This window comes from Primulina tabacum, chromosome 11 (genome assembly GCF_025594145.1).
Source record: "Primulina tabacum isolate GXHZ01 chromosome 11, ASM2559414v2, whole genome shotgun sequence".
NCBI classification, from domain to species: domain Eukaryota; kingdom Viridiplantae; phylum Streptophyta; class Magnoliopsida; order Lamiales; family Gesneriaceae; genus Primulina; species Primulina tabacum.
Genome location: NC_134560.1, coordinates 9,235,469 through 9,255,294, shown reverse-complemented (window position 1 = coordinate 9,255,294; position 19,826 = coordinate 9,235,469). Strand labels below are relative to the sequence as shown.

Here is a 19,826-nt window from a genome sequence, read left to right as displayed (position 1 = left end):
CATCCCAAGATTGGGTTACATCCACTCTAAACCTCTCAAGGAGATCACTTCTTTATTAATAACAAAGAAGACAAGAGAATTGAGAATACAAAGTATTTCACTCAAAAAACTCTGATTTTAACACTCACTTTCTCTCCACTAATCCTATTCCTTCCAAGGATAAACACTCCTTAAGAAATCTCACACAAAATCTTTTATCTCAATTCTACACTTATGATTCTAGATGAGAGGATTTTGTGTTTTGGTGTGTTTTTGAAATGAAGAATGGATAGATATTTATAGGTGAAGTTTAGGGAAAAAATAAAAATTAAAACATAATTGTTTACATAATCAAAACAACCATTTTTGATTAACCATGTGTTTAATTATTCAAAAATGGTGTTCTTTGTATTCAATTTAGGTTGTTTGAATATTAGCAAATTCGAGATTTGCGAGTTTGCAAAGTTTCGAACTTCTTGAGCTGAAATTTCGAGTTTCTTGAGATAATTTGATATTCCTTGAGCTGAATTTCATTGCTCACATGATTTGCACTTTAAAGATTCAAGTCATCGTAGCTATTAGACTCTGTTACATCTCATTATAAAACTCATTAAATATTAACTTTTTACCCATGCAGAATGAAATTATCACTTTTATTCTTCTTAAAATTATATGAAATAATAATAATAATTTTACGCGTAACACATGTGTCATGGTCGTTTGTAATAACAATAATTTTAATGTTGATAATAATGAGTGTTTTATAAAAATAAAAATAAAATTAATTGCAAGAATTGGGTGATTTCCTATAGTTTTTAAAAATAATTAAAAATATGATAAGATCGGGAGGTGTAAATTTTTATTTTAAAAAAACATGCATCACGATATAGGTGGAACTACTTTTAAAAAAAAAATTTAATGGAAAAAATACCATATTTTTTAATATTTTATATATAAAAAAAAACTGGTGGCGTGCATTAGGGATTTAGAGCTCAAAACTTTTCTCAAAATCTTTTGTAAAACTGAATCTTTTTTGTAAAATTTGCGTGAGACAGTTTCACGGGTCGTATTTTGTGAGACGGATATCTTATTTGGGTCATCTATGAAAAATAATACTTTTATGCTAAGAGTATTACTTTTTATTGTGAATATCGGTAGGGTTGATCCGTCTCACAAATAAAGATTCGTGAGACCGTCTCACGAGATATCTACTCAATTTTTTTAAGTAGAGTTTTGTTTTTTTTTTAAAAAGAAAAATTTAATCCAAGACAGAAATAAGTCACATTTCTCAAATCATCATCATAATTTAATGAAAGAACACCTTAGAGTAATTTATTTTTTAGATTCATAACAGCTATTACAAAATAGTGAGAAACTTACATTTTTGCAGTTTTCATTCCATTGTGTCTTGTACTCTCATGTGATGTAAAAGTATGAACGTCAAAAAATACATGTTTGCAATTGGCATCATTTTAGCAATATTCTGATTTCACATAATCATTTTTCGATTTCATGTTAATATTTTTCGGTGTCACGTTAGTACTCTCATAGAAAAAAATTATTAGATTTGAAAAGGTACATCTTTGTAGACTGTTGGGTGCAATAATTGTCCCTACTTGGTAGGGCGATCGAATCGTGATGCTTGAGCTGCTGTGCAGTTTAAAAGATTTGAGTTGCACCATTACTACTAGCTATAGCTTTTGGTAAAGCGGCAAGCGCTCGGTCCTACATAGACTAATGATATAAACCAAACAAAATATTTTTTTTAATATATTTTTCATATGTTTTGTGCTATACATATTTTCATTAATTATTTTTGAATCAAGCAATTCTTCCTTTATTATAATCAAATATTTCACATAGGTTACATATATAAGACCTGGCCTGGAGATTAATACGATAATCTATCTATATTTACCAACTTAATTGTTGATCGAACACATACAGTATGCATATATTATTTCTAATATCTCTTTAGAAACATATTTCTATACAAATAAAAATGGAATAATCGATTCCATCATCTTAGCCAAGAAAGAAGCTTTTCTCTCAGTTCTTCCACGTAGTCTTCATCTTCGGACAAGTTTCCATTAACCTGAGTTTAAAAAAACAAAGAACAAAAAGAAAAATAAAATATATTATTATAAGTTTTCAGCTGCTATAGTTTTAGAAATTTACGTATATAATTAAACTGAAGAAGTGCCAAAAATGAAGTAAATCCGATAATTATGTGAAATCATTAATGCAAAATTTCCATAATTTTCTAACAGTTAGTTAATTTTATTTCTAAATTTATGAGCTCAGATATCTTTATGATAAGAACCAGCTGGAACAATGCATTTGAGATCCCCCTAACCAAATAGCTAACCTGATAAAGTCATGAAACTTTGTTAGATCAAACCCTCATATATATGGAAAATTTGATCCCATCCGTGCACGCGCTACCTGCACGGGCTAGGACGTTGATCACATGTGTCATTTTTAGACACTTGTCAATATCCTAGTTCGTGCAGGCACTGTCTGCATGGGTAGGATCGAACAAACTCATGTATATTGATTGTATTTTTCCAATATATATCAAGGGAAACTTAATTTTTGGTCATCTATGTTTGCCTCTTTTTTCATTTCGGTACTTTATGTTGTCAAATATTAGTTTTAATCTGTTTTTTAAATTGAAATTTTTTCTGAAGGGTACTAATGTGACACCAATGCGGCACTGGCCTTGTGTTGTGTCACATCAGCAATCCAGATAAAATGGTTAAAATTGACAAAAATATAAAGATATAAGATTAAAACTGAAATTTGATAATATAGATGACCAAAATCACAAAATGACTAAATTTACATGACCAAAAGTGTAGTTTTTTCATATATTAGTTTACTTTTGTTGAAATTTTCAATCCATGATTAATTTAAAAATTACTTATGTTAAAGTATTTAGAACTTCAACTGAGCTCTTTCTCTCTTTTCTAGTAGTTTGTTATTGGCAATAAACTTGTGTTATAACTAATTACCTAGCTTAAATCATTTGGGCTCTAAAATACACACACACACATGTAATCAACTCATTTGGGGATTGAGAAGGTGATTGAACTAATGTCATGTTTGGTACAATGAAATGAGATGAGAATGTAATGGATATTTCAAACCTCATTCTTGGTATATCCATTGAATGAGAGCATCCTCGTTCCTATGGAATACATATTCTCTATTTCATGGGATCATTCCCTTCGATTTTTAAGTGAAAACTCAATCTCATCTGTTCATGTTCACAAAGACACTTGCAAGAATCGGACGATGTTCTTCAACCATCAGATATATCCAATATTAGTAGTGAAAGAACATATTCAATCAAGTTGAAATCCGATCGTAGTCTAGATAGGCCCACATCCTAAGGCATCTATCAAAAATCAGCTGCCTCCTTCCAATGGGTTTCGAAGAGAAAAATATTTTGTTGGCTCATAAACTGACCTAAGGAAAACTTGTCGTCAAGAAAAAAAAATTGAAATAGTGATTCAAGATATAGATGGATCCCTTGCTGATATCAAAGAAGGATGATTCTATTTCCAACTCCATTAATTTTGATATAGGCAACGTAAATGAACATATATGTCATTTCATTGTCATTTCATTTTCAGACTCATTCCATTTTGCAGCTTCTTCTACTTGTGACTCTAAATTGGAAAAAACCAAAAATCAAAAACTAGAAAAATCAAAAATCATATCGAACCATAATCCAAATTTCTTGTTTTGGTTTTATAACGTAAAACCAAAAATATCGTGTTTGGATTATAGTTTTATATACTTCAAAGCCGAACCGAGTCGAACTTAAGCTTAAAAAACTTCATTTCCTGAAATTTAAATGAACTTGATTAAATTCAAATCTAGACTCAAAACTTTATATATCCAACTATAAAGAGTAGTATTATTCAATTAATTTGAAACTTCAAACCCTCGAACCCTACAACTTAATACTGTAATTAAGGTTGTACAAATTGTATTTTCCAAAAAAAAAAAAGTAGATTGTACAAATGTGTGTTTGTATAGTACAATTGCAGTACATTTTCAGCATGAATTTGTTAATTATTTTTAGGTACTCCAAAAAAGATGCCTCATGCCTATTCGTCCTTACCATGTTCAAAATTCCTTGGAAATATTATAAAATAACGTTGCTGGGGACCAACAAAGAGCTAGACAATTAGGAAAACATAGATACAAAGAATTTACATACCTGGATATGCAGATGGAGGCAGATTCTACTCTCACCCACACAAAGTGTCGAAGCACCGATGATGATAAACGATCCTTCGTCTCCCACTTTCTGCAACATATTTGCGAACGCCGAATCCTTTCGATGGTGATCGTCATTTAAGCTCGGCATGCAAATTTGGACGATTGCTTCATTTCGATTGACTCTAGAGATGGAAATGGAGCGATCTGCATCAAGATTTGAAGTGGGATTTTCATTGTTTTTTGGTGACGGTTCGTGTTGATGGTAACTTTGTTTCTTGGACTTCAATTCTTGGACCTGATTTTGCAGCTCTGGGATGTATTTCAGTGCTCTATCCACTATTGACGGTGCACTCCACTTCTTCTGCGAGATGTACGTAAGTAAATTTAGAGAGACTGAGAGGGTTGCATGTGAAGTTTGAAATCATTTTCATTTGTTTAAATAATTTAAACAACGAAAATTCAAATTCAATATATCTCCACAGTAAAATAATAACTGATAACAAAAACAAAGTTCTAATGATAAATAAAAGAAACCTTTGATCGTCTGGAATCGGGAAGTAATGCTCGTAGAGCGAGGAAGGATGCGTTGATCTTCATCCGTCTGATTCTCTCCTTAGCATTATGATCCATCTTCTTTGCAACTGATGTCCCTTCCTGCAAATCAATTTGCTCCAATGTTGAAGTTTCTTTACAATTACTACTTTTACTATTCCTCTTCGTTTTCTTGGAATTAGGGTTGCTGATTCTCTTCGTTTTCAAGCCCTTACCCAACGTCCCTTGTCGTTTTCTCGCCAAATTTTGTTGCTCATCTTCAAAAACAGATTCCGAAATCTTCGTTCCATTTAGGTTAATCTCACAGTAACTAGGCTGATCGTTCTCGCTCGGTGGCCGTGATATTTCTTGATATGTTTGAGTTAATGAATCATCCAATGGATCAAAATGGTTCAAGAATTCAGAATCCATGTTACTAATCTCGTAAGCATCAGTAAGAGGTAAAATCGACATGTTTTAGAGTATGAAAATGGGAAATTTTCCCAAAAAAATCTCCCTCAAACAGTACTAGTAATGAAAAACCTAATTTTGTTGGACTCACTGGAAATGCGGCGACGGCGACGACGACTACAATCTTCAGAGAAACCAACTTTATATTTTTGTGTGTGCTGATTATATCCCTCAAGTATGCGTACATATATATATACAATCACGGATATATTGTAAGAGATCAAAAGTAATCAATTTAGAGATTATAAAGTAAGAACTCTGGGACTTTAATGGAGAAATGAACAGTTTTGTAGCATCTGTAACATATTTCAAGAAAAGATCAATATATTTATACATATGATTTTCTTGATGACTATCATCTAAAATCAAGAAAAATTTTGGGATATAATATACACACACACACACACACTATATATACGTGAGATTAAAGTCGAAATTACCAAGAAAATCTAGATGGAACCAAACGAAAACAAAAGATTAGTTAGCAACAGATGATCTCTAGTTTCAAGAATGGAGAATCAAGATCAGAAAATGGAAGAAAGAATTAAGAGGGAAAAAGAAGAAAGATGCCTCAACATCCTTTCATCAAGTCAAAGTAAAAGAATCCCAAAAAAACCAATCCTAATTGGCATATAAAATTAGAAAGTCAATTACAAAATGTATTTAAAGAGAATATTTAAAAGATTTAACTATGGAAGTCATAGACAAATTATGCCTTCATGACTAAAAAAAAATAATGCTATATTTTGTACGAATTAATTAATTAAATATCTATATTAAATATATTTTTTTCGTAATAACCTCTAATTAATTGTCAAGAGTTGGCTCACCCGCAAATTTTTATTGAGTAGGTCTCTTGTGAGACGGTCTTATGGATAATTATATGTGAGGCAGGTCAACCCTACCGATATTCACAATAAAAAGTAATTTTTTTTTCATGGATGACCCAAATAAGAGATCTGTTTCACAAAATACGATCCGGCAATAATTTAACAAAATGAAATCTGTATTTGTTACAAAAAAAATATAGAAAACTTTCTAAAAGAGAAGATAATATAAATATTATCTTAATTATAAAGCTTTGCTTAATTGATTGTTTACTGTATATTGTGTTATGCAGTACAATACATAGCAAGCTAGTACATTGCCATGCATGTTGAAGTACAAAATGGAATAAAAATTCACTTATTTCTAATTTAATGAAAAATGGAGAGAGCTAGGAAATTAAATAGAGAGAATAATTTATTATCTCAATATATTTTTAGAGGATGTAAAAATAAATTATTATATGATCATCCGTAGCTTCAAAACGCTGCGTTTCATGTTTCAGCTGCTATTAGAAGAAGAAGAAGAAGAAGCCGTCTCCGCCTTCAACCTCGCCGTGGCGTCTCGTAAGCTTCCCCTGCACTTCAGTGGTAGTTCGGCTGTTGATTTATTTAGAAATTCAAGATCTTTCTCTTCTGCAAAGCCCTTGTGTTGTGAGGAATAAATGGGTCGAAACTTGCTTCGTCCTTCCTAGTCGAATCGCCTTCTTCACTGCTTTCCATTTACTTGATAGTAGTTGTGGGTAAAGAAGAAAAACTCATCCTTTTCCGTTTATCTTCATCTTCTGATCTCCATGTCTAGATCACAGTGTTACAGTTACGTTTCTGGGATTGCGAGAATACATATAATTACAATCCTAACCACCTAAAACTAAATGCATCTACGCACTTTAATCTCCCTGCCCACATGAGGAAATAACCATGAGATAGCCGGGAAAAGAACGAGAAAGAAATCAGATACATTCTTCTAAAATACTAACTACTTCCGAACGTTTTTCGTCGCTCAATTCTTCGGGGAATTCAACCAGAAACTTGAGTCTAAGGTCTCCTCTCATCCCTTCTTCTTTGGATTTAGGCAAGCCTTGTCCCGGGATGGCCTTTTCGTATCCGGGATATATGATATCATCTATTGACAAGGTTATATGCCCTCCTCCTAAAAGAGGGACAGGAATTGTGGATCCTGTGAGTGCCTGCACCAAAGGGACTTCAACTCCTAGTTCCAAATCGTCGCCTTCTCGTTTGAATAGCGGGTGTCTTTTCTCATCGATTACGAAGATTATGTCAGCTGGAAGAGTGCCCGGTCTCTCGTCTCCTTTCCCTTCAAATGTGATCTTTGTTCCTTTTCTCCACCCTGGCTTCACTCTGATCATTAGTATCTCTTCTTCTTCAACAAAGAACCTGTCATTTTAAAATGACGAGTCTTATATAAGGCGTAGCCAATGAAATTTTTAGTTATACCCTTCTTTTGGTTAATATTTCCAATATTCCGTTGGACTTGTCGTTCCATTTATGCTACTCCATGTGTGATTGGCATGGCAGTTAGAAGACATATATAGCCTATTTTCATTAATTTGCTTCCCGGATAGAATAAACTATAAAGGGCATTTACCTGTCCTCAAATGTGAACAAATCATATTTTCATGTGTAATCTGTTTTATAAAAATTGCCCTTACATTGAGATTTACTTGGTTATCTTACATTTAGGTCAAAATCACTTCTTCTCTCGATGTTTCAAGTCAAAATTTAGAAGGGAGAACGACTGTGTAGAGGGAGAAAGCCAAAAACCTTTAAAAAGAAGAGAAATGAATAAGTTACACTCTTTCGTACCCGGTATTCGAGATGACATCCCTTGTGATCTTGATCTTTTTAACACTTCCAACACACAACTCTTCAAGCGTGCATTCAAGCTTCTTCTCTATTGGTTGAGGTTTTCTCCGAACCGCTGATTGTGAAAAGAAAATCGGAGTTGTGCTTCGACGGCTTGTGACTTTCGATAGAACCGCTTGTTCTTTTGGTGTGCTAGGAGTCGGAGGAGTGCCATTTGGACTAGTCTTAGTAAATGATGCATAGAACTCAGCTGATGTAGGAGTTATGCTTCCTGTTAAAGGGCTGATCCGGCTTGTGGTACGCGAAAGCAGCTTCGGACTAGAAATGTGAAATTCTCCATCTTGAATATCATATGGCTTTTTCTTTGGTGTTTGTGGTTCATGATGGTCCCCGTTGCAGGCATTTGCTTCTTCTCTTTTCTTGGTGCTAATAGCCTGAAAATTATTCAAAAAATAACATAAACAAAAGTATTCATGTGTGTCAATGCTTTGTAGCTCATCTGACACCAAGATCTCAAGGTTGAGACGAGATACGGTTATAATATTCTTCTCCTCAACTAAAAAAAAAGGTATTCATGTGTGCCGTTGTAATATCGATACATGAGAAGGGATTCATTAGCTTGTGTCGTACAATGCAGGGCCGGACCCCGAAGACGAGTTATGTCAAATGAGAATAACTATATGTCATCGATGTAATTCCTAATAACATTCATTCGAATTCTTATATAGCATGGAAATGGGGACGTACACACCCTATACGCTTCATTGATGGAGCTAAACTTGGCTTCTGCTTCGGCTTTGTTCGATGGATTTCTATCTGGATGCCATTTCATTACAAGTGATTTATATGCTTTGCCAACATCTGAGAGGGATGCAGTTCTTGAAATTCCAAGAATTCCGTAAAAGTTGGGAGTAGGTGACTTCGGGGGATCTCCCATGAAAGGGTGGGTAAAATGGAGGAAAAAGAAAGAAAAGTAGGGTTGCAGGGAGAGACAAAGGTGGGGGGGAGATTGAGTGGAAATGGTAGGAATGCAAGAAAATGGAGATTTTGTCCAAACAAATGTGTGATCGTAGGAAAATAAGATATTCCAAGAATGAAGCGCCTTGTTAGGAGCTTTTTACTGGGCGGTGTTTCGTTGAGATACATTGTCATTATTTTTACACTATTTCTTTTTCGTATAGATAGATATAATAATTAGAATCCCATTTTAAATTTTAGTAAAAATTGCAAATTTTATTATATATATACATGTCTTTTTGCAATTTTGACCTGATAAAATTAGTGTTTATTTTGTATTTTTTGTGATTTTGGTTCTTTTTCAATAATACCAATATGACAATGAATTGATGTTAACACGAAGACACTCTCGTAGTGTAGAGTAGGTCTTTTGTGAGACGGTCTAACGAATCTTTATCTGTGAGACGGGTAAACTCTACCGATATGCACAATAAAAAGTACTATTAGCATAAAAAGTAATGTTTTTTCACTAATGACCCAAATTAGATATCTGTCTCACAAATTACGACATGTGAGACCATGTCACATAAGTTTTTGCCCATAGTGTAATATCACTATTTTCAATGAAAAATTAATAAAATTACTAAAAATTGAGATATATGTAAATAAAACTTAAGTTTAATACTATAAAGACCACAATTACAAAGATAAAACATATAGAAAGAAAATTACCATTTTTCTTGAATTTTATGTCCCAAAAAAAAAAAAAAAAAAACCAGTATAACTCTGGTGCACCAATCAATAAAGATTAGCCTTTATCCCCTAAAAATTAGGGAAACAAGGTTGGGCTGGAAACATTTGGGCTATATTAAGTATAAAGGTTTCACTCGAAAAATCGGAATTTCTAGTTCAACCCATCTAAATCCCATACTCCATCTCAAAAGAAATTCATTTTGAAATCCATTTACATAGCCATATCCATTTTAGAAATTCATTTTGCATGCAAACTATATAATTCGAACCGAGAACACAATTTTCGGGAACGTTGGGGTTTGTTCACTCCTACGAGATCATGATGTTCCTCGCTCAATCATTCCACACTTTTAGTTTCACTCATTCAATTGTGATCTCTTGCTAGCGTTAGGATCAAACGCTTAATAATAGGTCAAGAGCTGTATATAGTTGTTAATCAAATCGTAATTTTTTCCTTATACTTTTGAAAGCGCATAGTGCATCTACTTGAGTTATAATGGGTCGAGCTGTTAGGCCTTTGAGTTCGGGATGCTACATGTCTATCTGCTGGTTTTTTCATATCTCTTATATATCAATCTTACCATTTTTTCTATCGCCGGTCATGTCCCTAGCAGAAACGATATTAACCGTTATGATCTTTAATGAAGACTACATTTGTTACCCGAATTAATTAGGTAAAATCGAAATGTCTAATATCGCCAAAATTGATATAGCATGAATGGCATTGTACTAAAAATTGTCGCACCTTATAGGTATAGAAAGGGACTGGAATGGTTACTGTTATGGAACAAGTTATCTTAATGGTCAAAAAGCTTGTGGTCTTGTTGCTTTCATCCACCTAGAAAATTGTCTAAGGTATAATTATGAAGCCACCAAATCCTTAATCATTACTATAAAATTTGGTAGCAGGATCAAGATTAATTTATCTTATTTCATAGTAGAAAAAATCAATATCTTACCTAAAAACTAACATGATCAAAGATTGAAGATAATATGTGAAAATGTAAATTGTGCCCCTCAAATTTGAGGTAAATTTCAAGAAGAACAAATAAGTGATAAGTGAATATCAATTATACACTGCTTATTATCTTCTATACTTATCAATACATATAGTGAAAAATAATATTTTTGATTTAAAAAATGATATTTTTCACTTAAAATCAATATATGTTACTCAATATACTTTTGACAAGAAAATAATCGGTCGGCCTGTCTGTCATCGAAGGATGTTAGCAAAATCAGAAGAACTAGACGCTCGAAGGCTTATGAATATGAATTCCGGGGAGGCGTAGAAAAAAAGAAAGCAATACTTCTCACTCAAATCGACATATATTACACGATATTTTTCATAACATAACTACCAAAATACGCTAATTTTGCAGTGAAAATAATAATCTGGAGATAAAAAGTAATAATTTTCACGGGTCAGGTCGGAAATCCGTCTAAAAGGGTTTTTGTGATTTTAAATTCAACCTAACAATTTTCCGCTTTAGATACACATGGGAATTATACGTACTAAACATACTTATGCAAAATAAAGAAGTGCAGACAATTTGGATATACAAATAACTGAAGGCATTCAGCGAGGTTGTATTTAGATTAAATGATTTATGTGGATTTGATTTTAAATCCATTCCTCAAGGGATGGAAAACAAACTAGTGATCATTAATTAAATTAAAATATGTATATGTCCATTCTTCAAGGGATGGATATTATATTCCCTTGTCAAAAACTTATGTGGATGGACATGTACATAATTTAATTTAATTAATGACATAAATGCTCAACGTTGTTTGTTATTGTTTGCTCTTTAGTTTTTTTTTTTTATATTTTACTCAAGTTTGGAACCGGATTTGTTACAATTGAATATCAAACTCGATATATTGTTTCAAACCCGGTATTTTGGTGTCAGTGGGCTACAAGTCATCGGTTTTAACCGAAATTTTTTAGTATTAATTAAAATGGTCCTAATTTTATTCATGGCATAATTTTTTCAATTCCTATTTGTGTAGAATTTATTAGTATAATTACCAATATCCCAAAACTTTATTTGAATCCCTCTTTTTTTACATAAAACACAATCAGGTCACCGGGCAGGTAGCGGAAGAAATGAACAGATTCATCTCACTGACTCACCAATTGAATAAAAATCAAAATTTGCCATGCATATATTGTTTTAAAATTCTTAAATCCCATAAATTAATATATATACTCAATAAATCATTTCTTTCACAATAATAATTGCATATACTACCTCTGTGAAATCACGAGATTGCTGAAAACACTCGTGAAGAAAAATGATCTATTAACTCTCCGTGTTTTCAAATCACGAGCATATATACATATCCTGTATGAAATTAACCCGTCGTACAATTGTGTGGTGTAGCATTATCTCCATAGACCGTAAAATTCCATCACAAGTTATTGTTGTATGTTTATATATATACTATGATCCTGACGCATGCGTTGCGTGCTTGTACAGTTTTTTGATTTTTTTGAAATTATCAAAAGTTATTGGAGATATTTTGATATATATATATATTTAATGTCCAAATCAAAAGTATAAATTCTAGCAAATATTATTATATATTGTTGGTAAAAACAAAAAAACAAACAAAAAAATGTTCCCACTAAACGCCTTATCATCATCATAAAATTAAGAATCAGTCGATCAATCCCATACGATCCCACTATTTGGCCACTATACCTACGTACCCACAGCATACATAATACTACTCCTTCCAAGAATCACATCCATTATGTATGCCACTATATTCGCGCGCCCACACACACATGCACACATTATATATATATATATATATATATATATATATCCATTATGTATGTATATATCTCAGCCCTCTAGCTAGCTACTTAAAGCTGTATCTTGGTAATGTTCTGCGCAATGAAAATAATGGAGTCCGACAAAAATGAAGAGGGAAAGGGAGTCCAAAATGAGGATGAATCAAAAAACTCGACAGGTTTCAAGAATCTTTCCAAGATTATTGTCCCCCCATTGGGTACTTCTTATACTTCACAGTTTAATGATTCTGATGGTAGAATTATCTCCCCCATGGATTCAAGATACAGGTATGTATATTCTCAGAAGTTAGAAAGATTGATTGTTGTCAATGAAATGAGTTTAATTTCTCTGCAAAATTTGATGAAAAAAGAATTATAGATATTATTAAAGTAGTTTCCGATAAAGCAGGTATTGTTACAAGTTATAGACGGGGGCGGAGCCGGGATTCAAAAATACTTGGGGTTGGCTACGTCCGAGTTTAGATACTAATAAGGATGTGTATTTGGTTAAAATCGAACCGAATTTTCTAAAATCAAATTAACCGAAATTTTTTTCCGACAAGCAAACCGAACCAATCGAACTTTACTAGGAAACCCGAACAAATCTAACTGAAAAACTAGGTTATTTCGGTCGATAACCTAATTAACTGAACTTTTAGCTTTTTTAAAAAAATCACATTTTAATTAAAAAAATGTAATAAAAATTGAATTAAATTAATTTAAATTTTATTTACTTTTAATTTTGTTGTCTAATAAAATTTTATTAGAAGTTTATAATATTTATTATTTATATGACAATAAACGTCATAAAATTTATTAAAAAATAATATATTATTTTTTTAAATAAAAGTTCAGTTTGTTCGGTTAACCAAACTTTTATAATAAAACCTGAAACTAAGCCAAACAAACATATGTTTTAAAAAACTAAAACCGAACTTCAAAATAAATCGAACAGATTTTTCAATTTAATTTACTTCGGTCGGTTATTTTCATAGATGCTGATATTTCCCAACCCCTGTATTGAATTGATATTTTCCCTTGTCTTGAACCCAAAATGGATTTTTCAATTTTTTTTACTCTTAGGAATCATCCATGTCAAAGGTAAAAGCATTTTAGATCATTTTTTAAAACTAACAGTAAAAAATTAATGCATAGATTTGGACATTGAATACATGAAAGAATAAGATGGAAATTAATTAAAAGAAAAAGCTTGTTACATTATTCAGTTAATCTCGAAATTCAAATCATTGATAAATCATATAACAACAAATATACCATAATTCACATCGAAATTTTGCAAAATTTGAAAGGTTATTTAATTTATTTTTCTCAAAACCAATCCTTATAAATATACACAAATTCATACTACAAATTTAAAATTCTATAAAACTTTTAGTTTAATATAAATTAAATAAAGATTTAATAAAATATTTTGTAACTATATAATTATATTATCACATTAACTCAATTTAATATATTTTTGTGTTAATGTAAAAATGATCTAAAATATATATTTGGAATTTAAATCTAATTTTAAAATTTAACTTAACATTTGAGTGAAACACGACAAAAGTCATATTTGATTATAAATATTTGCAGAAGACCATTTTAAAAATCCTCGTAGTTAAAAAATTTCTAATATTTGCACCAATAAAGTATGACTAAAAAAAAAAACTCAAAAATAAAGTAAAACTAAAAAAAATACTCAAAAATCAATAAATTTTTTTTAAAAAATATCCGCCCCTGGTTATAGAATATATAAGGAAGTTAAATCATAAAATACAATTTTGTACGTATATTTTTTTAGCCATGCACAAATAAGTACATACATAAATACTAAAGGTGAATGAAGTATCAATCAAAAGAGTTTTCACTTTTATGAATAAATATTCATAAACTATTGCATGATTTCCTAAGAAAAATCCCCGGATTCGTTATAGTCCTTCTTGTGATACTCCAACCTCCCCATGAATTGGTTATTCCTAAACGAGTCATGAAGGATATAACGAACATACCCTGTCTCCATGCGTTGGATCAAGATCAGGGTCAGAAGGATCAAAAACTGCTAATTCAAATTAATTTAACTTGGAAACGAAATTGAAAATTCATTTTTCTGCTTATGACTTCATTTTGTTGGCGTATTAAATTAACTTGTATAAACTGTAAACAAAAGTTTTGGAAAACTAATTAAAAAGATACATACTTGTTTGCTACATAGAAAAAATAAATTTATATTTTCTAGAGTAATTGACCTTTAAAGTTTAAAATTTAAATGTGATATTTTTATTTATTGTTAAGAATCATACCTCATGTGTGTGTATATATATATATATACAGTTTTGATAACATGCACACCTACCGTGCACACCTTTGTGAGCACCGATGATGTGTCATTCATCCATTGGATGCGCAATTTTTCTATATTTCATCACATTCAATGGGTGAATGACACATCATCGGTGCTCACAAAGGTGTGCACGATAGGTGTGCAGGGTATCAAAACTATATATATATATATATATATATATATATATAGAGAGAGAGAGAGAGAGAAAAGGGAAACTTATTTATGTCGGAAAATAACATAATAAAATATTTGGAAAAAAGAAAGTTAAACTAAGTAAATTACATTTGGTGACCAAAATGACCAAATAAATATATATATAACACAAAGTGTTTACTTTGTAGGTGTTGGGAGACAGTAATGGTACTTTTGGTGGCATACTCTGCATGGGTATCTCCCTATGAAATCGCATTTCTAAAACCCGATCCAAGCACACCACTATACATAGCAGACAAGGTTGTGGACTTTTTTTTTGCGATCGATATCGTCTTGACGTTTTTCGTCGCCTATATCGACCCAAATACACAATTCTTGGTTACAGATTCGAGAAAAATTGCTACAAGGTTCGTCTCTGTTTGTTTGTTTTGGTGTTCTTTGCATGAGATACATGGTGAAAAGTTTGCAAAACTTTGGTAGCATATATATAGGTACCTATCAACTTGGTTTATAATGGATGCTCTCTCAACAATCCCATTTGAGACAATAGCTTTCTTGATTTCCGGCGAGCATCAACTCTCCGTCGCTTACTCCGCCCTAGGAGTCCTTCGATTGTGGCGTCTCCGTCGAGTCAACTCATTTTTTACCAGGTTAGTTTTCATGGACCAAAAAGTACATACAATGTCCGAAATCTAATATAAACTTTTTTTCAACAAATAAATTTTACAGATGAAAGATATTAGATACAACATTTAAAAATATTCTATCGATACAAATAGGTTAAATCTATAGCATTTTAAAAAAAAAATAGCTTGAAAAGTATTATTTTTGATCGTGAAAGAATTTTCTCGACTAAAACATATAAGGATATATGTACCATGAGATCAAAATTACTTTCTAAAATTTTACTTTTCTACATTTTAGAAAATTACATTCTTGGTCACTTGTGTTTGTCTCTTTACAATTTTGGTAATCTATATATGTCGTCGAATTTCAGTTTTAGTTCATTATATTTTTGTTTCTTTCAATTTTAGTCATTATCCGAAATAACACGGATGTGGTAACAATGCGAAGCTGACGTGATGCTAAGGTATGTAATGTCACATTAACATTCCTAATATACAAAAAATGACTAAAATCGGAAGATAGACAATTAAAGCTGAAAATTGATAAACACACGACCAAAATCGCAAAAAAAAAAAAAAAAAAACATGTACAACAAAAACTACAGATACAATTTTTTGCATAATAATACAACAATATATAGTTAAGATTATGTAGGGCTTATATACTTCTTAAATGTTACATATATCAGATTCAGCTATTTTTGGGTCAGATGTGCTAGACTCTTGTTTGTAAGTACCACAAAACAACTGTTCTTCATCCATTAAAAAACGACAACTAATATTCAGATATATATATATATATATATATATATATATATATATATATATATATATATATATATATAATTTCCACACAAAGTCTTTGTTTTAGTTATGCGTCTGATTGCTGAGACCGCTTTGTACCGCTAATCATGTTGCTCATTCACCAGCTAGGAGCTTATGGTTTTCACCTTAATCTTTCCGAGGAATTTAGTGACTGTTGCCCCATATATATTTTTAAGCTCTTTTGTAAACTATGACTTGGGTAGCGTTATCGTATGAATGAATGATTTATCATTTATCCTCAAAAAAAATTATGCATGTGATTATGTGGTCGTAGGTAACACTTCTGTTAGTGCATTGTGCTGCGTGTGTGGCCTACTTGATAGCAGACAGATATCCAGACAAAGAAAACACATGGATTGGATTTCCAATCCAAATTTCAAGAACGAAAGCCTTCGGATTAGATACATTTCAGCACTATATTGGTCCGTCACCACAATGGCCACAGTTGGCTATGGGGATATCCATGCTGTCAACTCTTTAGAAATGGTTTTCATCATCCTCTACATGCTCTTGAATCTCGGCTTGACGTCTTATATCATCGGTAACATGACTAACTTGGTAGTCGAGGGCACACGAAGAACCATGGAGTTTGTAAGTTTTCTTGTCTTAGCTAGAAACTGTGCCTGAGCTCAGGCTCCAATGTCTATTCGAACATACTCAGCTCGATCAAGCAATTGATTTTTTTTATCTTTCGTTTTTAACGAAGGAATGATTGTGACATCCTTCTCACATGAACTGTTGTCAGCGTCAGTTTCATATTTCTTGGAAATTTCAATAATAGGGAGGTTAAGAGTTATCTGTTTTTGGTTTTTGTTAGAGAAACAGCATTGAGGCCACATCAAGTTTCGTGTCTCGAAACCGGTTGCCACAAAGATTGAAAGGGAAAATAATGGCTTATATGTGCCTGAGATTCAAAGCAGAGAGATTGAACCAGCAGAAGCTCATTGAACAGCTCCCAAAACCATTATGTATAAGTATCCAGCAGCACTTGTTCTTGCCTACTCTAGAGAAGGTTTACCTCTTCAGAGGCGTTTCTAGGGAGATTCTTCTTTTTCTGGTATGCAAACTTGCATGAAAATGCACGATTCTTACCATCTCTTGAAATATGGAAAGCACTTAGATTCGTTTAAATTTTGTTTCTAACGATCAGATTGCGGATATGAAAGCAGAATATGTGCCTCCAAGAGAGGACATTATAGTACAGAACGAGGCATCATCAGATGATATTTATGTTATTGTGTCTGGAGAAGTAGAAATGGTAGAATGTGAAACAGAGAAAGAACAAGTTTTCCGGGTTTTCAAATCCGGAGACGTTTTTGGAGAATTTGGAGCATTTTGTTTTAGTCCTCAAAAGTTTACATACCGAACAAAGACGATTTCGCAGCTGCTCAGGCTCAAAACAAGCTCACTTACTGAAGCAGTGAAGACCAGAGAAAAAGACTACGTAATCATGGTTAAAAACTATCTTCAGGTTGGTTGATAAGTATATAATACCAAAATATCGTACCTGATCTCAAATACAAGATAACTGGTAAAATCTAATGTATCGACTTAGGACTTTATATGTTCCCTATTATCCAACCGTGTAACTAAGACGTAGTCTCTACTCAGTATATATAGCTCATTCGGTTCCTCAAAAGATCGACATGTTGCCTTTATATTGTGGCAGTAATAAACAGCTTTTGTTTGAAAACCAATGTGTAAATACATTGTAACATGATATTGTTTCAGCATCACAAAATGCTCGAAGACTTACATATTCGGGATTCGTTTCTTGGAGATGTGGAAGACAATGGTGACTCTAACGCGTCGATTAATTTGCTGAGTGTAGCAAGTACCGGAAATGCGCTGTTTCTTGATGAGTTACTCGATTCAGGATTCGACCCTGATGTTGGAGACGTCAACGGAAGGACCCCATTGGTATGTTTCTCGAAAACTTGATAGCAAATCATTGTGCTTGATATGATTTATGTTGGCAAACAAATATGAGTAAGGCATAAATCATATCGAAAGCACAATGATCAAACAAATATGAGTAGTACTAATGAAATGTATGGTTTCAAGAGGAAAAAAAGCAAAATGTGCCCATCAGAAATAAAAGAATATACTCTGGCTTTGGAATATTATAAATCCTGTGATCCTAGCTGATGGTGTTTGTGAAAAAACATCAGCATATTGCAACTTCAAACGGGCACAAAGACTGTGTTTTGGTGCTGCTGAAGCATGCTTGTAGCTTATATCTGAAAGGTAAAAGTACAGCCCCTTTGTCTGAATTTGCAAAGAATCTTAATCTTGGTATTAAACTAAAAGATTACAAATACAGATTCGAAAGGAAACACAGCTTTATGGGATGCCATAGCAGCAAAGCGACATTCCATATTCGATATACTGTACAGTTGGGATTCCATCTCCGATCTTTGTGTGGCCGGTGACCTTTTATGTACAGCAGCAAAAAGAAATAACGTAATAGTGATAAAAGATTTGCTTGAACATGGATTTCATGTGGACTCCAAGAATAGCTCTGGAACGACTCCGATTCAGGTTGCAAACATAGAAAACCATGTGGAAATGATGAAATTTCTTCTGATAAATGGTGCTGAAGCCGAAGAAATAGTTAAAAATAAGTTTTATCCATTAAACTCGAATCGAATTCTTCAAGAGTTAGATGTAGGACATCGTGTAGTCATGCCCAAGACATCGAAAAGAGCTGTTGTCTCATCAGGAGGAAACGAGCAGAGATGTAATTCTGAAACATCCGAGTCGCATTGTTCTTGGAGGATCATTATATACAGAGGAAATCCGGGAAGCTGTAGAACGACAAGTTGCTCAGCCGAGCCGGGGAGGTTGATTAGGTTGCCAAGCTCAGTGGCTGAGCTCAAGACTGTTGCAGGTATTATTATGATCAAAATATGTGCATTCTTTTCAGCAGTTTAACAATAACTTGAAGAATTTGAGTGTTGAAATGTGTTCCATGAATTTTATTTCAACGATTCTGGCAGGTCGAAAATTCGGATTTGATGCCACTAATGCATCATTATGGAATGAAGAAGGCGCTGAGATCGACTCAATCGAAGTGATAAGAGATAATGATAAGGTGTTTATAGTCGAGAGTCGGCATATAATTTGGTGAGCATCTGACGCAGAAAATAAGTATAAAGTTTCTTGTTTACCCATAATCGTGAGATATCGAACAGATGAAAGTGTTGTCGAAAACTTAAATCTGTATTTACAAGAATGGAACTGGTAGCACTCGTGGAAAACTCTCTCCCCCGCCAAAAATCCCGAATTTAGAACGAGATTTCGAGTTCGTGTCCAACTAAAAAAAGAAATATTTTCTTCCCCTTAACGAGAATAACTGAAGTTATATGAATCATTTTATAGAATATAGTAACATAACTGTCTTTGAAGTTTGATATTTCCCACTTAAATTAGAACAGATCTTTTTTTCATGTTTCAAATGTTCTCATTTTACATTTTTCCAGATATATTTAGTTTTT

The 19,826-nt window shown here is 32.6% G+C and overlaps 3 protein-coding genes across 4 annotated transcripts; 1 reads left to right on the top strand and 2 right to left on the bottom strand.

Annotated features, from left to right (window-relative positions):
* Window positions 1-1,838: 1,838 nt before the first annotated feature.
* Window positions 1,839-6,002, bottom strand: LOC142518634 (transcription factor bHLH160-like). Its single transcript, XM_075621427.1, has 3 exons — window positions 4,747-6,002; window positions 4,211-4,573; window positions 1,839-2,074 (listed from the first exon to the last, which is right to left on the bottom strand). The coding sequence occupies exons 1-3, from the start codon at window positions 5,215-5,217 to the stop codon at window positions 2,000-2,002; spliced, it is 909 nt and encodes a 302-aa protein (XP_075477542.1). The 5' UTR covers window positions 5,218-6,002; the 3' UTR covers window positions 1,839-1,999.
* Window positions 6,003-6,602: 600 nt separating this feature from the next.
* LOC142519492 (uncharacterized) lies at window positions 6,603-9,077 on the bottom strand. 2 transcript variants are annotated; one of them, XM_075622526.1, is made up of 3 exons: window positions 8,617-9,077; window positions 7,866-8,299; window positions 6,603-7,436 (listed from the first exon to the last, which is right to left on the bottom strand). In XM_075622526.1, the coding sequence occupies exons 1-3, from the start codon at window positions 8,800-8,802 to the stop codon at window positions 6,992-6,994; spliced, it is 1,065 nt and encodes a 354-aa protein (XP_075478641.1). In that variant the 5' UTR covers window positions 8,803-9,077; the 3' UTR covers window positions 6,603-6,991. The 2 variants fall into 2 exon arrangements, with proteins under 2 accessions (XP_075478641.1, XP_075478642.1); XM_075622527.1 differs by having other exon boundaries at window positions 8,613-8,800.
* A 3,332-nt stretch (window positions 9,078-12,409) lies between these two features.
* Window positions 12,410-19,619, top strand: LOC142518763 (potassium channel AKT2/3-like). Its single transcript, XM_075621577.1, is given in 12 exon segments — window positions 12,410-12,666; window positions 15,067-15,285; window positions 15,370-15,551; window positions 16,187-16,233; window positions 16,604-16,688; window positions 16,691-16,920; window positions 17,147-17,386; window positions 17,480-17,800; window positions 18,061-18,249; window positions 18,501-18,576; window positions 18,653-19,219; window positions 19,329-19,619. Coding segments are annotated over 12 exon segments (2,484 nt in total). The 5' UTR covers window positions 12,410-12,469; the 3' UTR covers window positions 19,460-19,619.
* Window positions 19,620-19,826: the final 207 nt, after the last annotated feature.

What these genes read in the sequence shown, in the direction of transcription:
- LOC142518634 (XM_075621427.1), bottom strand. Translation starts at nt 5,217, where the DNA reads ATGTCGATTTTACCTCTTACTGATGCTTACGAGATTAGTAACATGGAT. An exon ending in CCGATTCCAGACGATCAAAG is followed by an intron (nt 4,574 to 4,746) that starts GTTTCTTTTATT and finishes TACATCTCGCAG; the next exon opens with AAGAAGTGGAGTGCACCGTC. An exon ending in GCCTCCATCTGCATATCCAG is followed by an intron (nt 2,075 to 4,210) that starts GTATGTAAATTC and finishes TTTTAAACTCAG; the next exon opens with GTTAATGGAAACTTGTCCGA.
- LOC142519492 (XM_075622526.1), bottom strand. Translation starts at nt 8,802, where the DNA reads ATGGGAGATCCCCCGAAGTCACCTACTCCCAACTTTTACGGAATTCTT. An exon ending in CCATCAATGAAGCGTATAGG is followed by an intron (nt 8,300 to 8,616) that starts GTGTGTACGTCC and finishes AATAATTTTCAG; the next exon opens with GCTATTAGCACCAAGAAAAG. An exon ending in GATGTCATCTCGAATACCGG is followed by an intron (nt 7,437 to 7,865) that starts GTACGAAAGAGT and finishes TTAAAATGACAG; the next exon opens with GTTCTTTGTTGAAGAAGAAG.